This window comes from Cantharellus anzutake (genome assembly GCF_015039405.1).
Source record: "Cantharellus anzutake strain C23 chromosome Unknown EI90scaffold_49, whole genome shotgun sequence".
NCBI lineage: Eukaryota > Fungi > Basidiomycota > Agaricomycetes > Cantharellales > Hydnaceae > Cantharellus > Cantharellus anzutake.
The window spans coordinates 153,461-170,536 of NW_024066999.1; the positions used below are offsets into that span (position 1 = coordinate 153,461).

The window sequence follows — 17,076 nt, forward strand, 5'->3', positions numbered from 1 at the left end:
CCGAAATACCTTTGTTATCCTTGCTAACTTGGAAGCCAGGTCAAAGGATAGCCCATGTTCTGCCTTTCCCGTGACGGACTCCATTTGGTACAGGGAAGGCGCCCAGCGTTACATCGGAATCGGTTCCGCCATTCCGGCACATGATGAGGCAGAAAGTGCACCTCTCTTTTCGCATCTCCATTCCGCGAAGTCGTAGAGCCAGCAGAAGAGTCCTCAGCAGAAAGGTGGCCAGTGGAGATCGCTCAGTTGACCTCAGTGCTTACCACTTGGCTACCCGACTCTGACTTTGGTTTTTTTTGGGGCTGCCTGCAGTTCAGAGCGAGCGGCTTTATTTGTGCACAATGGTGAACATTCTTCTCATCGATTCGTACGATTCTTTCACGTACAAGTAAGCCTTGGCGTTGGGACTTTAGTGATCGGGTTCTGAGTGATGCATCTTCATGTAGTTTGTCTGATATTTTGCGGCAAGTCATTCCAGAGGCCACCGTTCATGTGATTCGGAATGATGATTGCACTGCTGAGCAACTGCACTCCTTGCTGCCCTTTTTTCATGCTGCTGTGGTTGGCCCCGGTCCAGGGTCTCCGGATGACCCCGCAGCCGTAGGAGTTATTCCCGAGGTCTGGGCCGTCTGCGATGACCTAATGCTCCCCGTTCTTGGTGTCTGCCTAGGGCATCAATGTCTTTGTATACATTTCGGTGGTGGACTTGAACGGCTTTCTGTGGTGAAGCATGGGCAACGCTCGCTCCTGGTCGATGTCGATGAAACCGATCCATACAGCCTCTTCACCCCGTCTCATCCGATTCGCAACGTAACGAGATATCATTCTCTTCATGTCGTGCACCTTGAGGACTGCAACGATTTGAAGGTTTTGTCCTATGCTGTCGACGAAAATGGGTCTACTATTACCAGGGTGGTCATGGGTGCCCGACACACGAGCAAACCATTCTGGGGTGTACAGTATCACCCCGAATCCATTTGCACATCAGAAGGTGGTGGAATCCATGTCATCGCCAATTTTTGGCGCCATGCTGAAACATGGAACCGGGCACACAATAGGCTTTGCTTTCCCCCCCTTCCCAAGGAATGGCGCAATCAATTCTTGAGGTCCGCTTCACATTTCCTAGCGCCACTACCAAATGCCCATCCCGAAGTGAACTCCGGAGTTATGGAATACATTTCTACTTCGTGCCCCGGTACGTCGGCTCCGCAATGGCGCACGTTGCATTGTGCAGGGGACCAGCCTATCCCTGTGCCACTCATCGCTGAAGCGCTTTGCGGGATGAAAACCCTTGGAAGCAGTGATACACTCATACTGGACTCTAGCGCCTCGCCTGGGAGGTTCTCAATAATCGGAGCTTCGACCACAACTATGGAAAGGATCACTCACCTTGTCGGTAATAAGGTAGTTGAAGTTTGGAAAGGCATGGGGCAACCACAGCACGTTGTCCTTGGTAATATGTCCATATGGCAATTCCTTGCAATATATCTGGGCGCCCGAAAACCGCCATCCCTGCCAGCAAATGTCGAAACCCCATTTTGGGGTGGACTCATTGGCTATGCCTCGTACGAATCAGGCGTCGACACTCTTGGCATTCCCATTGCCGCCCGTAGATTTCCTCATCATCCCGACGTCCAATTTGCCTTCGTCGAGCGCAGCGTTGTGATTGATCATGAGCGACGCGAGATTCGCGTTCAATCTATTTCTAGGGATGTTGATGCCGAGGCCCGATGGATCGAAAAGGCGCGCTCGCTCTTAGAGGTCGTAACGAGTTCATTTTTTACGCCTGCTCCATCTCCGTACCCTCGCACACCATCTCCCTTGGAATGGCGATCACAGTTTGTGAAGCAGGGAACCCCTCACCTGAGTGTTAATTTGCCTGACAAGAAAACATATCTCCACCGGATCGCTGCGGCGCAAGATTATCTAGCTGCAGGCGACTCGTACGAGCTTTGTGTCACTGCCCTCACGAGAGTAGACGTCACTCTTCCGTCCACCTCCCCGTGTCTAATTAATGACCCCACATTGACCAAGTCATCTGCGGTGGCATGGCCATTGTTCAAAGCGCTCCGTGCTCTGAATCCCGCACCTTATGGAGCCTTTATACGTCTTGGCGAAACTACTCTCGTTGGATCATCCCCCGAACGATTCCTATCGTGGACTCGAGACGGACGATGCCAAATGCGCCCCATAAAGGGTACGGTGAGAAAAGCAAAGCCTGGAAACGATGGGGGGCAGGTGACTTTGGAAGAAGCAAAACAATTGCTTTTAGGATCGAGCAAAGAATTGGCCGAGAACCTGATGATAGTAGATCTTGTCAGACACGATATGTCACGAATAGTGTCTGCTCCCACATCCTCCAGGGATAGGAAAAGTATACGGCCGGAGGATGAGGTCCAAGTGACAAAACTCTTCCAAGTTGAAGAGTACGAGACTGTATACCAGCTCGTCAGTGTGATCGAAGGTAGGGTGGATACGAGTGAAGGCTACACTGGATGGGATGTCCTTTCTGGAAGTCTTCCACCAGGTGCGCAGGCTAATCTATCTCGCTCACTCTACTTATCCATCCGTTGATAGGGAGTATGACTGGAGCCCCCAAGAAACGCAGTGTTGAGTTGCTTCAAGTTCTCGAATCGATGCCGGTACCATTCGCAGACGAGCACCATGACGCGCGTGCTTTCCAAAGTTCAAATCCAACCCTCCACGAGCGTGGTGTTTATTCTGGCGTATGTGGCTATTGGTGTGTAGGCGGTGGAGGTGATTTTAGCGTCATTATACGCTCTGCATTTAGGTACGATGGTGACAACCTTCCCAATACGACGTCCGTGGCCTCAGATGCTCACCGCGAAACCTGGTACGTGGGTGCTGGTGGAGCAATCACTGCTCTGTCAGACCCGCTCGGGGAGTGGGAAGAGATGAGGACAAAGCTTGAAGGCACCCTAGGAGCTTTCAGGAATCTGATTTATCGTCGTATGAAAAGCTCAACGCTTTTGTAATTTCCCTTGATGAAATGACCCCTCCTGTTTTGATAGCTAGTAATCTTAGCTGTTCAACCAGCACTCTCGCAGTACATTAGTATTCATCCATTTAGTACGGGATATGTGTTAGAGTCGTATTAGATATCATAGACGGCGAAGGAAGGATGACCGAGTGGGGGCTCCTAATAAACAGTATAACTCTTATGATCAAACAAGGTCATCCGGTGAATGGTTCAGATCTTCAACAGAGTGCCAAAGACATGATCCCAAATTTTGCCTTCAGAACCGTGTTCAAGTTAGTGGATGGGCGTAACAACAAGCAAGGGTGCTTACTCGTGACGCCAAATCCAAGGTCAAAGTTCTTATAATGATGAGCGAGGTGATACTTCTTTTGCTCACGCATGTAAGCAGGCAGGCGCTTGTGGTGCAAAGCGTAGTGCATGCAATCATAAAGAACGTCTTCAAGGAGGCCGTCAATCAGAGAACTCAACCGTCAGGGGATACGTGTTCTCTTACAGAAGATGAAAGCCCCTGCAATTAATCCATTGGCAATGGCAGCGGGGAAGAGAGTATGAGCCAATTGTGTCCATGGGTAGGAGAGAGCAAAAAATAGGATAGGGGGCATGACGAGTCGTAATCTATAAAATCATGAATATGCGCGTGTTGCGGTGCATCTGATGCGAGCTTACCCATCCATGGGCAGATAATGATGGATGCCATGAAGGAGAAAGTGCAGCATAAGGAAGAATGGGCGATCGGGGAGGAATTTATCGATATGAAAAAGGAATCGGTGAAGCGTATACTCCAGTACAGTCCATATTACGTTCCCAGTGAGAAAGCAAGTAAGTGTCTTCAAGTAGGCAGACGAAGGAATCGAGGCGACAGAAAGTATCCTCGTGTCCAGAATGGAGGGTTCAGCGAGTTGGGCAAATTGCAGAGCGGAACGGAAGAAAATGGCGGTGGCAATTGGAAGCCAAAATATTGGTACCACGTACCACTCCGTGCGGGTAAACATCTAGCTGTGATTCAATCATCAGATATAGAGAAATGCATAAACACTCACCTCCAAGAAATTCGGCCCAAACAATCGCGCAGTTTTGGTGACGTGTCTAGGCTGATGCACTTGCTGCAAATAGAATTCCTTGCTGAAGTTGCTCTCCCAGACCTGACGAAGTAAAGGTTTGCTGAGGTCGAGGAACTCATGTCTCTTGAAATCCTCCTCGGGCGAAGTCTCGTCCGGATGGAAGTCTTCCGTGGCCACCCAGTCTGTGGAATGACATCACCACATTAGCAAAATCTTTTCCTTGCTCTCGCACTCAACTCACCTTCGTTAACGGTAGTAGACTCCGAGCCAATTTTACCAATTAAATACTCGCTGAGCATGTCATAGGCGGACTGAGAGTGTCCATGAGAAACCGAGTCAGCCATGATGTCACCAACATCCTTTCCAGCCCATTGCAGGATCAAATCGTCACCTCCGGGATGATCATTCACGAATTCGGAAACATTGTAAACTCTCCCATTCCTAACGACCCAACAGTCGTCCTTAGTGACATGTATAGCGACGTCGGAAAGCGTGTAGATACGTGAGCGCGCCCTGGAAGTCATCTCGTTGCCTAATGCTGATGAGGACACAAGAGCGAACGATGATATACCGACGGTCAGATTTAGGTAACTTACGTAATAGGGGACGAGGCGCTAAGCTAGTCTCGGCGATTGCCTCCGGATATAGCCGTATGTTGCTTCCGCCTCATTCAACACGACGGGAGTGGCGCTCCCACGTGACCCGCATTGCATTTCCGGCCACAAGATTTTTGAAGTTCCTGCGTGAGCTTACTCTCCGACTTCAGCATGGTTCGCTCTTCCGGGGAGCCCGCGAAAGTCTACACGGTCAATGGAGCCGCTGCTGGCTCCGGGATGTCTCTTCCTGACTGGCTTGTGCGGAAGCGAGCTGCGAAGAGCAAAGGCAGAAAACGCGAGCACATCCAAGGGACCATTGATCTGATTCAGGATTTTGGATTCCCTGAAGCTAGCATTAAGATAAGAGTTACTCGAGATGGTCATAATGCCATTGCCACTGGCGTTTACAAACCGCAAATGCACGTTTACGATCTTGATCAAATGACATTGAAATTCGAACGGCATTCAGACATAGAGAATGTCGACTTCCAGGTAGGTAGTATTGATTATCTGTCTTTCTAGCCGTTCATCTATTTTCTGACATTAAGGTTTGCTGAGATTCTCTCTGACGACTGGACCAAATTAATATTACTTCAAGCAAATCGCTCCGTGGAGTTCCATGCACAAGGTGGCCTTCACTACTCAACCCGAATACCGAAGTCTGGACGAGCTGTTGCATATCACTACCCCTCTTGCGATGCTATTTTCGGTGGGACTGGCCATGAAGTATTTCGCCTGAACCTCGACCAGGGTCAATTTCTCAATCCACTGACCCTGGATGCCGAAACAGTACAAGGCGTCAATTGCATTGATATCAACCCAGCGCACCAGCTTCTCTCCTTTGGCACTGAGGGTTTTTCTGGGCAAGCTCCCGGGGTTGTTGAGTTCTGGGATCATCGGTCCAGATCCAGAGTTGGCATATTGCCCCTCCCATGGTCTCAACTTGCTCCCCCAAACCCAACACCTCCATATTGCCGCAAGACCCCTTCTCCATCACCTCTCTGGCTTCTCGTTCCGATGGGTTAACCCTCGCAGTTGGAACTTCCACCGGTCACACCCTTCTTTATGATATCCGTTCACCGAGAGCTTATGCCGTGAAGGACCAAGGGTATGGCTTGCCTGTCAAATGCATATCCTGGGCAGAAGGTCTTTCGAACAAAATGGCAGGCGACGGAATTGTAATCAGCGCTGACGCCAAAGTGATTAAACTCTGGGATCGCAACGCGGTGAGTCGGATCATTTGGACGACAAACTCTGCTAACTTCAGTATCGTACTTAGCCCGATTCTAACCTAACATCCATAACTCCGGATAATAATGTCAACCACTTCGTGCATGTACCTTCGTCAGGCCTTCTTATGGCGGCAAACGAGGGAAGTCGAATGACATCGTATTACATCCCCGCGCTGGGTCCCGCCCCAAAATGGTGTCGTTTCCTTGACAATATTACCGAGGAAATGGAGGAACAAACGGCACGAACCGTATATGATGACTTTAAATTTGTGGACCGTCGAGAACTTGCTGCGTGAGTGCCGAGCCATCATCACTTATGCCTTCATGGTCTCATGTCGGAAATACCATGAATGGCATTATTTTTCAGACTAAGTTTGGACGGACTGGTCGGCACACCTGCCCTGAAGCCCTATATGCATGGCTATTTCATTTCTCTCAAACTCTACGATACTGCTCGCGCAATCTCCAATCCCTTCGCTTACGAGGAGCACCGCGAAAGAGTGGTCAAGGAGAAGCTGGACAAGCTTGCAGACAGCCGCATCCGGTCGTCTGGCGCTGACCTTTCGAACGTCAAAGTGAACAAAATTCTAGCCAGGAAGATTCTGAGACAACAAGAGCTCGAGAAGCAGAAGAAATCAACGAAAACAGACTCAGTAACAGAAGAAAAAATAATGGAAGAGACAGAGCCTGCTAATGTTCTCAATGATTCTCGCTTCAAAAGTCTATTTGAGGATCCCGAATTCGAGATCGACAAAACCAGCGATGCGTACCTCCGTCTCCGGCGTCAAGCGGCCCCGAAGGCGTCTTCCACTATGGTCGGTCTCTGTTTGTTACCATCCCACTTGACCTCACAACAATCCCCACAGGAAAAGGCACCGCGAACCAAAACGGCTGTTGAAGAAGAGGAAGAAGAAAGTGACAGAAGTTCTTCTGATGGTATCGGTAACTACAGTGAAAGTGACGAGCCCAAATCAGAGCACGACAGCAGTGATGAAGGAGGTGTGTCTGATCCGACAAACGGGATTCATTCTCCGCTTACGCAGATACCAATAGACCTCACTCTCACAACCATTAAACCTAACCCTTCTCAAGTCGCGAAGGACTCGCAAACTATGGTGCATGTTCCGCAACGTGCGGTGCCGCTACCACAGCCGAAGATGGTAGCCGCAAAGCCAACGACCTCAGCTACTGAGGCAGACAAGATACGGAACAAGAATGCATCATTCGGGGAACGTCAGCAATCCGTTCAAGTCTCTTCAACTTCGGATTCCTTCTCAACCGAAAGAGTGAACATCATAAAAGGAGGCGGAATGGAATTTTCATTTATTCCTCAACGATCTGGAGATGGCGATTCGCTGTTTGACGATCGGCCGCGACCAACCACATCACCAACTCAGAAGAATGAAAAGGTAAAAGCAAAGAGAGGATTTGACACGTTCGGTGCTGGCATGGAGAAAGGGCGACGGCAAGAGGAACCTGAATTGGAAGGTGAGGATAGAAGTGGACGAACGAAACGGCGACAAAATATACGGAGCGGGAGTAAGAAAGCTCTCAAGCATTTGTAGTCTCATGTTCATTGTGTCTGCGGTTAGATACCCCGTTGCACGGGACTGGTGTTGTTTGAGTCCCAAAATCGAATTGCATGCCATTCTGGGATCTCTGCCCGATCACAGCCTCCAATCGAATCGTCAGCGATCACTGAGCCTTCGCTTCGATACCGTCAACAAGTCTTCTCTTCAGTCAACACTTTTCGGCTCATAGCTGAAGAACCTTAGCAGTCATGAGTAGGTTGCCTACACTGGAAGACTTGGCCAAGCGGTGCGTAGATGAGTTATGACTGCGCAGTGGCCACTGTCTGCTCGCACTGACTCCCTGCGTCGGCGCGCCTTAGGATCGTTCCAAATGGCGTACCGACGAACCCTTCGCACAGCTCTTCCACCAGTGGTGTTCTCGCTGGCCCACCTCAAGCTTCGCGGTCACGCTTGCCCCAATCTATCCTTGCTGGCCGTGCCACCAGTACGTGCCACCACTTACTAAACTGGAGCTCCGTGCTTACGGATAGTAAAGGAGAGGGGGATTTATCTTCGGGGACCAATGCCCTGACAGGGGATGAGCCTCCTAAAGAGATTCCGAAGGACAAAATACATCGCGGCTATAAGAACATTCCATCGCTTGATGCGATCGCTTCACGATTGCGCGCGAAGAGTGTGAGCGCCAATAGCCCATCGCCAACGGACCCAGTACAATCTGCCGCGGACGGGGTTTCCAGTCTCACTTTGGACGATACAAAAACATCACCTGAGCTGCTCAAAGCCCCCCAACCCGTATCACCACTTCAAACTGAGAAGACACTCTCGAGCCCCGAGCTTGAGACAGCTTCTTCTGCAGCGCAGATGACCGATAATACTATTTCAACTGCAACTTCCGGCACTCCTGAATCGCCCATTCTTCATCCACTCCAGCACGCATGGGCCCTCTTCCATGACAGCAAGTCACGCGGAGCTGTGATGACTGCTGACCCAGCCCAAACGAAATTTACAGATGCTGCTGAAAATGCCGCTTCGCAGGAGGAAGAGTATGCCGCTGGTCTAACCGTGGTCGGTGAATTTGAGACTGTCGAAGATTTTTGTCGTTGGTTCAATTGGTTGAAACCGCCCAGTCAGTTGGAGATGAATAGTAATTATCACTTGTTCAAAAAGGGTATTAAGCCTATGTGGGAGGATGAGGCTAACGCAAATGTGAGCCCCCCATTTGATATACGCCACCCACCTTGTAAGTTACGTGCGTGAAGACTTACAATGTTCGATTCGTCATTACAGGGAGGCAAGTGGGTGCTAACTATGAAGTCAAACCCACAGTTGCTTGACCGCTGCTGGTCTTGGCTTACGATGGCTCTTGTAGGTGAAGAGCTAGACGAACGGGACGAGATTTGTGGAGCTGGTACGTTGTCTTGGACAAATTCCTTCCCGTCGCGAAACCTCAAACCGTATCTTTAGTCGTGTCGTTACGCCCCAAGCATGACAGAATCCAGCTCTGGACGAGGTCGAAGGACGATGTTGAACGTATTAACAGCATCGGCAAAAGGGTGCTCAAGCTGTTGGACGTAAACCAGGAGGATGGTATAGGGTTTGAGTTCCAGGTTCGTTCCCGTCTCACCTTCGCTACGTTGTGTTAAGACGGACTTGCGCACGCAGTATCACTCTGGTGACCGACCCATCCGTTCGAAATTCTTTACAGTCCAACCTTCTTCAACCACGTACCACCGCCCTGCTCCAGGTCCAGGTAGCACATTTGGATCTGCTATATTTGGGAAGGGGAGTGTGTTTGGAGGTACGGGACACGCTCAGCCCAAGGGATCGATGACCGCTTGATCAGTCGCTGGGGTTGGGGACACTTGTTTACCCCACCCCCCTGTCCGTACGCGTGTCTGCATTTCTCCGGTCGAAAGTGCTTCATTCATTTTGGCGAGGTGCTAGGTCTCAACTGTATCTTCTATCATTCGGGCCGATGAGCCTGAAGTCATTGATTTCTCTCGCTGGTACGTCTCGCATTGCAGCCTGTAATTCTCCACAAGTTCGATTTGTTGTTGCATATTATGGAATGTACAGGGTTTGTTTGGAATAACAATGAACGGTGAATAGCCCAGTGGCGGCATTGATATGTCACGGGGAAACTAACTGCAAGAGGGATCGATGAGTCTGTTTGCGTCAGACAAATGGCCTGGTCATGAAATATATGCAAGCGACTAAGTAATTACGGGGAGTGGAGGTGAATTAAGTCATGTCTAGGGAAACCTATTGGCTCGCCTACCTCGATTTCATTCGAACTTTCGGACGGTGGATCCATTTATATTGAAATTGATCATGATTATGTTTCATGCAGGGTATTGTCAGTTGCAGTATGTTGGGTTCACAGAGTACTAATGACAGAAGCGAGAGAGCAGTGCAAAATCACAAGCCGCAGGACTCTGTAGTTTTGTGTTCTATGAGGGAAGCAGCGGCTAGAGTGATAGGCGGAGAATCACTCTGCCCGCCTGCTTCGTTCTATTTCTCAAGCAGGGAAACTGAAGAACGACGGACCGAAGGCGTAGGGACGTGGAACAAGAGTGGCGGGATTCCACGATTCAGAATTTGAGGCGGACATAGGGATTGAGTTTGGTTCAGGGTGCAGTGCATTGTTGATCGTCCATATTAGTCTTTAACACAGAGTTACGTTTTATCGTGAATATGAACACACAAAGCAAAGAAGTCCCGGTGATGAGAGAAGCAAGGAAGGCGTAAGTGGGCAGTGAGATGAGGGTTTGATGGTCATGAGGTGGTGAGGATTGGTAAATACATAGATGCTTGATGAACTGGGGCGGCCTGATGGTGTGATGGCGACTGTGTATGCTTCGTGCACGTTGACAGCCAGAACGAGCTGGGATCAGCCACGCGACATGAGCGTATCCGTGAACGCATCTAGGCCATGTCATCGCTCTGCGATCAACTGAGAGCATTATCGCGCCTGAGTCCAATATGACCCTGCATGACATTTGTGCGCTTGATCATGAATTTTCCCAAACACTGGGCAGGCTCAGTTTGGTCTCGTAGAATAGCCGCGGTTCCTTTGCAACAAAGTAAGGATGCACAATCATCCCGTGAGCCGAGCCAAACGAGCCAGAGACGTAGGCAACGTCACTGAGTCCGGGAAAGATAAAGGACCAAGCCAGACAGAAGCCAAGGTGGAGCAATTACGTCGGGCGGAGTGTCTCTGTACTGCTCATACAACTGCAACAATCCTGCACATGAGGCAAGAGTGAATTGTGCGGCACAACTATGGTGTTACAGGCGACGTCAATAAGACCCAGATCATGCCTATTCCATCCAGATCGGCGATAAGTACCAAGCGGGGTACGCTTGCCAGCCATCAGGAAACACCTCGACCAGCTGGACGAGACTCGCGCGCACAACGGCGGGTACAACAAAATCCCCGAGCATTGCAATGGCACCGCGCGGCCAAATTTGGACGTCGCATAAATATCAGGCCGGATCCCAAAAAGGATTCCAACAAACTATCTCGTCAACTGTTGGGACCTTTACTGAATCATTGAGCTTGCGAGACAAAACAAGACAAGATATACTCTCGAATTGACAAATTTGGTGGGTCTCGTGAGGTCTGATACATATTAGGGGGAGAGCAATATTTTCACAGAGGTGAAACACGAGCCAGGCCAGCCAGACCGGCTGTCGCGAAGACATTCACTGGTGTCTGTGAGCACCGGAAAATGATGCATCAAAGAGAGTGAAAGGGAGGCGCATATGGATGCTTTACTGTAAAAGTACAAAGTGTGAGCGACGTCCAAAAGCGGAAGAAACGAAAAGGAAGGGTAAAAGAGAAGATGATCAAATGCAAGTCCCGGGAATATCCGGCCGTGCAGCGAGAAGTTGATGACGTTCGCCTTGGTTGTTGGCGTTGAGATTTTTTCTGGGCATACTGCGGTGAGAGAGGAAAGGAGGCTAGGGCGAAGGTACGAAGTAGTGAGCAACAGAGCAGGGGAATGATTCGAAAACAAAGATGGAGGTAATGATACGAAGGGAGGCTAAAGCGGGGAAACAACAAGAACAAAAAGAAGGGAAAAAATTGAACAAAGGAAATCCATCAATTCATTATATTTCAAACCGAAGATCATCCCGCATATGATTGAATGGTTTGCATCCGAACAAAGGAAATAGACTGATATTTCTCACGCTGAAACAATGTGGCAGAAGAACGAGAGACTCTCTCTCTGCAACAATGTTCATTCTCTTGTCCTGGCGCATAACAGCCTAGACGGCGCTTTTGGATACTACCATTGTTCCTTATCCTTATTATTCTACCTACACACTCTTGGACTTAACTCTCTCATTCCTGTGAGTCGCAAAACCCAACTCTCACCTACCCTTCCCCTTGACTGATTTGGACGATCCAGTTAGCTTGGTTTGGTGCACAACTACACTCGGGGTTGTCTTGGAACTACGCTGAGCCTTAAGCTATGCGTTCAACCCTGAGACCACCCCCCCTTCAAATCTACGAGCACCCTGCTGCTCATTTTGTCTCGCCATCTTCACCTATATTCCTCGCGTCACCTTCTACCATCATGACTTCCCCGCGCGTGTCCACGTCTGCTACACCACGCAAGAGTCGGCTTCTGTTAAGGATAACGCCCCCTCTGTCCCCTGTAACAGAGCTTGACGAGACACGTCGAGTATCCATCCTCAGTGCCATCGAAGATGAGGGAAATCGCCTCTTGACGCACAGTTTCGCTCCTTGTTCTCTGACCTCGATACATTCAAATCGGGGTGGTATAACGAAGATAGCGACAATGACAACGCTGAAAAGGGACGGAGAGAGGAAGACAACTTGACAGATCTCGGTCATGAGCTTTCGAATGTTCAGATTATCCATTATTCTAGAGCCGATATGATGAAGTCTCCGACCACTCCCCTCTTCCAATATCTTCGCTTCGAGTCCAATGATCCAGCTGCAATGGTTGGCAAACATGGCACTGACATCACGCGCGAAGAAGGGACACAGAGCCCTCCGTCAAGCGAGTCTGCTCGGTCGAGTGTGTCCTCTATTAGTGGCCTTCTTTCTGATTTTCCAATGCCTCCCTCCGCCGTACCTCCGGCTCAGTCGCACCCCGCTCTCCCACAATTTTCTTCAGCATGTGCCACGTCGGGTCCGGAGAAAACTCTCCCATCTCCCGTCTCGCCTGTTAAGGGAAACACAGTCAGGGGACAACTTGGGCAACCAGCGCCGCATTTACCATCGCGCGCTTCAGGGTTTCGTGATGATGCATTTCTGAACCCAAGACCCGCTCCGAGACCACCTGCGCGCTCAGTTTCCACACCCAACCTCAAACTAGCAGCGATCGAATTAACATTACCGTCCACCCAGTTTTCGCTTGACGCGTCGACTTCGCGTGGTCTTGCATCTCGTAGAGCGGTCAAGAGACCTGCGAAACTCGAACATATTCCTCCTCCGGAAACGCACGTTATTATCGATAGGAACACCTCTTCTTCCTCATCTGCATCGTCTATGGAAGAAATGGCTCAACATCCGCAAATGTCACGCCCCGGCGTATCAGTGCAGCGCCAGTAGTCAACGCACCTCGCTCTCCTTCACGACGACGAACGTGTATTCCAACAGAGACGAGCGTGAATTCGCCCTGGAGAGAAACTATAGACGCGCTTTACACAAAACCACCCGTCCCGCCCAAACCTACACATTTCCTTCCCCTGACGCCAGGACCTTCGACCATGCAATCTCGGGGTTTAAGTCCAAAGCGCGTGAACACTCTGCCAATAACATCCGCAACATCTTCGTCATCTATCCTACCAATGAAACCTGCGACACCGATATCGCTAAATGCGACTGTGCCGAGAGGGATACTCAAGAATCGGCTTCACGCCTCTACTCCACTGCCCCCGCCCACCCCATCGCTTTCATCCCATCCATACCAACCTCATACACCATCCGCAGCGACCCCTTCGCCGCGTCATCCCCCTTCTCGTTCCCATCCATTGTCTCCAATATCCCTTCCCACGTCCTTTTCAACACCCCCTTCAGCAATTCCTTCCACTCCATCCCCTCTTACGCCACCCAATACTCCCTACACGCCCCCTTACGATCGAACGCCCATAAAGAAGCCTCCAACACCACCAAAGTCGTACGTGATACCATCCCCACCCTCCAGTTCGTCGGTTGGGTCTTCTTCGCTATCTTCGTCCTTCTCAGAGTCTGAGTCATCCGGATCGGAAACGAAGCATGATATTGCACGAAAAATGAAGACTCATTCAAGACTGGGTTCTAGAGGAAGTTCAGTTTCCTCTCTTTCAGCTCAGGAGAGTATAAGGGTGCGGTACCTTCGACGTGGGGCATCAACCTCTTCGAGATCGTCTTTGGAAAGTGTCGCTGAAGGTGAAGGGAGAAGTACGAGTCGGGCGGGAAGTAGGATGAGTTCTGGCTCTGTGTCTAGTGTGAGTAGACATAGCAGTTCGAGTTCGAGAAGTGTGAGTGGGTTACCTGCGAGGAGTGCAATTCCTCTTGCGCTTCTGATCCGATGAACGACGGAATTTGTGTTGTTGTACCCACCCTCAAATGAGTGGTTGTGCTCCTCCGAGATGTTTCGCTTCTTTACTTTCATACTTTTTTCTTTTAAAACAGTACGTGCTTGCTTGTTCTTTTTCCTCTACTCATAGCCTTCGATCGTGTTTTCACCACAACAGACTTGGTGTCTGTTTTTATATTCAACTTTATACTCCAAACTTACCGACTTCACCCGCCCACTGTCCACGTCTACATTACTCGCACCACTGTTTACTATTACAACTGCACCACACTTCTATCGGCGTAACAATCAACCGCGATTTTCTCAACTTCTAGCTGCAGTGACCTTTTATTTGACCTCAACAACTGCCATTCCTCCCAGCCTTTGTTATCATCTAGCTATTCAGTGGTGTAATCTCATTCAAGGATTAAACAAATGCGACTACATGAAGGAATTCCAAACGTTCGATTCATTGTTCAACTAGCAAAAATCAGGAAATGTGGAAGTAATTCTCCGGCCGATTGAAAAGGTGAGTAATTTCTCTAGCCTAGTTGGCACTTCCCATAGGTCTGTGGGATGCTTTACTCGTTCCCCTTGTTAGCACTATCAAATTGACCCCACCAATACAAAGCGGGCCGGCCTCCAGGCCGTATATGCCTTTTCTCCCAATCTAGGGGAACTTCCTTTGCTACCAGCACTACCACAAGTACATATCGCATCCAAGCTTCACCTAGTGACCATGGATACTAGCGACGACCAATTAATCAAGGAACTAAGCACTAGTTCAATTTAATTAAGCTTAATGGTTGCCACATTGCAGGGTGTTTGTCACTTCAACTCCGAGGAGCATTCGATCGCCATCTCAATGCTACACGCTGCATCCATGTATGTAAAACCAAGCGATACTTCCCCCAGTCGGCGCTGTTGCATGTGAGAAAAGCTCGTTTTCCTTTAATATGACCTGACTCGCATGACAAGTAGAGCGTGTGCTCGTGCATGTATTGCATCGAGTGGAATTCCAAATTTTCTTTTTCGACGCCTTTTTGTCATGATCAAGGTCAACCGTGGGACAGCATATGAGCGTATCGGAGAAAGGAATCCAATATCAATCAAGATAGTGGATACCACATGCTCGCTGACTGAACCTTTCCTATTCATCGAATATTCAAAATCCAGAGGCGGAATCAGGTCACATATGTACCTGTGACCGTAAGCTAAACCCAATCATCGGACTTAAAGAGCCTCATGAAAGCGGCTGGTGGCAGCCAGACTCGGCAGGAGCGTCGATGATTCTTGGTGATACGTTTAGCATGTAATGTAGACAAAAGCATCGTGACAGCACCGATCGTAGTCGGAGGGTCATGGCATCTGGGAGTGACGCCAAGAGCGACTGCAGATGACTGTCACAATTCGAATCGGCACCAGCATGTACTAAGTCCGTGGAAAGGCGAAGTCAGCCCCACAGGTCGAGATTGGGACCAAGGAAGGAAAGTAATTAAATACTGTAATGTGCGTCCTAAGCTTATTCCCATGATGCAAGTATGATGGTGAGAAACCACTTTCAGAAAAGCCTGCTAAGCGCCGCCACGATCACAGCGGAAATAGAGCTCCTAATCTAAAGGTTCTGAGTGCGGGAACGAGATAACATGCTCACATGCGGAGTGTTATCGCGACGACAGGGGATTGAGAGGCATCCCGGTTTCATTCTCCACTATTGACCATATGCTCAATGACCCATCGTCACCCACGGTTCCTAGTAAATCCTGGAACCCTTCCCGAGGACACCAAGCTACCGCATTGATGTCGCCCTGAGATGGCTCAAACGACGTAATGTGTTGATACGACATTCCGATCGAACCTGGCTCGGCAGCTGTTGTTACCTGTACTTGTGGTCAAGTAAGCTGTCCCCAAGTTCACTAAGTATGCCGGACCCACCAATATGGACCAAACGTTAACCTTCTCATCGCTACCCGCACTGGCAAGCCAACCAATCTCCTTAACTTCGGCCTCAATCATCCCTTTCCTCCGAGAATGGGTGAATGATACAGAATATATCGGCCGGTCATGTGCATTCGGGATGGTAAGCTCGCAAATCCAGTTCTCCACTGAGCTTCCGGCACCAACTCCGATCCCTCCAGGGGCATTTTTTGGAGCGGATCGAGGCTTTCGATGCCAGATTTTGAGGGATCGGTCGTCGGAGCACGAGGCCAAATAATTTCCACATGGGGAGAAAGAGAGAGACCAAACGGTAGAGGTATGGCCAGACAACGTAGTGAAAGGGTACCAATCATCTTCGGGATCATCGATGTATAACTTTATTGTGTCATCGTAGGATGCTGAAGCGAGAATCTATAACGACATTAGGGAGATGGGAGTCGGATTACTCAGTGCGGCAGACACAGTACCTCTTCTTTGGGATGCCAGGCCAGGCATTTCACATCCTGGGTGTGTTCCATAAGGACACTCATGCATTCGAAATCCGCATCAGGCTGGACTAGAAGGATCGAATGTTCAGCGAAGTCTCCCAGCTCTTAAGGATACCCACAAACCTTCCCATATCCAAACACTCTTGTCCCTGCTGCAACTAGCGAGAAGTGTCCCCGTACATGAATACCCGACACTCTTACATTCGCTCTCATGCCCTTCAAGCGTAGAAACGCATTCCCACTCGCCACTAGCAGTTTCGTCGTCCCGGTTTTCACTACGGGAAAAGATGGCCACTGTAGAGTCAAATGAAGCAGTGGCCAGATTTTCCCCCGAAGGAGACCAAGCGATACTTCTAACAGTTTTGGAATGGCCGGTGGGAATAACATCTGCTGTACGAAATTCTAAGGAAGGTGATCCTTCTGCACCATCGGGTGATCGACGATAAGAATACAGGCGGACGGATTTGTCAGATGAGCAAGTGGCGACAAGGGATCGGGACGGATTCCACGCAAGGTGCCAAGCTCGATCTTCATGACCTAAGTTTTCGTTGCGACAAGAAATAGGTGTGAAACTGCAAGTATTCTCGGGCTTGATACAAACCTACCTTGAAGATGGTGTATGAGTTTTGCAGTCATAATTAATACGAAAGCAGTCGCCAAATGATCCCTCTTCGCTGAATATGGTGGCGCCG

The 17,076-nt window shown here is 49.6% G+C and overlaps 7 protein-coding genes across 7 annotated transcripts; 5 read left to right on the forward strand and 2 right to left on the reverse strand.

The window, feature by feature from the left end:
• Positions 1–347: 347 nt before the first annotated feature.
• On the forward strand, positions 348–2,957 carry EI90DRAFT_2859304 (ADC synthase; the record flags this gene model as incomplete). Its single annotated transcript, XM_039053792.1, has 5 exons — positions 348–388; positions 447–1,195; positions 1,271–2,527; positions 2,578–2,642; positions 2,709–2,957. Coding segments are annotated over 5 exons (2,361 nt in total), but the record flags the coding sequence as incomplete, so codon positions are not given.
• Positions 2,958–3,211: 254 nt separating this feature from the next.
• Positions 3,212–4,586, reverse strand: EI90DRAFT_2931323 (oxidoreductase; the record flags this gene model as incomplete). The annotated part of the gene is made up of 6 exons (XM_039055052.1): positions 3,212–3,255; positions 3,312–3,437; positions 3,495–3,616; positions 3,668–3,993; positions 4,042–4,244; positions 4,304–4,586. The coding sequence occupies 6 exons, from the start codon at positions 4,584–4,586 to the stop codon at positions 3,212–3,214; spliced, it is 1,104 nt and encodes a 367-aa protein (XP_038912472.1).
• A 243-nt stretch (positions 4,587–4,829) lies between these two features.
• Positions 4,830–7,455, forward strand: EI90DRAFT_3146611 (WD repeat-containing protein; the record flags this gene model as incomplete). Its single annotated transcript, XM_039065437.1, has 7 exons — positions 4,830–5,150; positions 5,217–5,537; positions 5,564–5,884; positions 5,938–6,182; positions 6,258–6,705; positions 6,757–6,889; positions 6,944–7,455. The coding sequence occupies 7 exons, from the start codon at positions 4,830–4,832 to the stop codon at positions 7,453–7,455; spliced, it is 2,301 nt and encodes a 766-aa protein (XP_038912473.1).
• A 108-nt stretch (positions 7,456–7,563) lies between these two features.
• On the forward strand, positions 7,564–9,514 carry EI90DRAFT_2016010 (translation initiation factor eIF 4e-like domain-containing protein). The gene is made up of 6 exons (XM_039052430.1): positions 7,564–7,708; positions 7,782–7,906; positions 7,958–8,628; positions 8,710–8,830; positions 8,887–9,029; positions 9,085–9,514. Exons 1-6 carry the CDS (start codon positions 7,671–7,673, stop codon positions 9,259–9,261), a joined length of 1,275 nt encoding a protein of 424 aa, XP_038912474.1. The 5' UTR covers positions 7,564–7,670; the 3' UTR covers positions 9,262–9,514.
• Positions 9,515–11,605: 2,091 nt separating this feature from the next.
• Positions 11,606–12,113, forward strand: EI90DRAFT_3156809 (uncharacterized protein). The gene is made up of 2 exons (XM_039066075.1): positions 11,606–11,778; positions 11,838–12,113. Exons 1-2 carry the CDS (start codon positions 11,626–11,628, stop codon positions 11,895–11,897), a joined length of 213 nt encoding a protein of 70 aa, XP_038912476.1. The 5' UTR covers positions 11,606–11,625; the 3' UTR covers positions 11,898–12,113.
• Positions 11,606–14,300, forward strand: EI90DRAFT_3071719 (uncharacterized protein). The gene is made up of 5 exons (XM_039061326.1): positions 11,606–11,778; positions 11,838–12,113; positions 12,167–12,975; positions 12,996–13,726; positions 13,748–14,300. Exons 2-5 carry the CDS (start codon positions 11,901–11,903, stop codon positions 13,972–13,974), a joined length of 1,980 nt encoding a protein of 659 aa, XP_038912475.1. The 5' UTR covers positions 11,606–11,778; positions 11,838–11,900; the 3' UTR covers positions 13,975–14,300.
• Positions 14,301–15,622: 1,322 nt separating this feature from the next.
• On the reverse strand, positions 15,623–17,037 carry EI90DRAFT_2976180 (WD40-repeat-containing domain protein; the record flags this gene model as incomplete). Its single annotated transcript, XM_039055874.1, is given in 5 exon segments — positions 15,623–15,766; positions 15,783–16,307; positions 16,364–16,452; positions 16,508–16,921; positions 16,990–17,037. 5 exon segments carry the CDS (start codon positions 17,018–17,020, stop codon positions 15,623–15,625), a joined length of 1,203 nt encoding a protein of 400 aa, XP_038912477.1. The 5' UTR covers positions 17,021–17,037.
• Between the last annotated feature and the right edge of the window lie 39 nt (positions 17,038–17,076).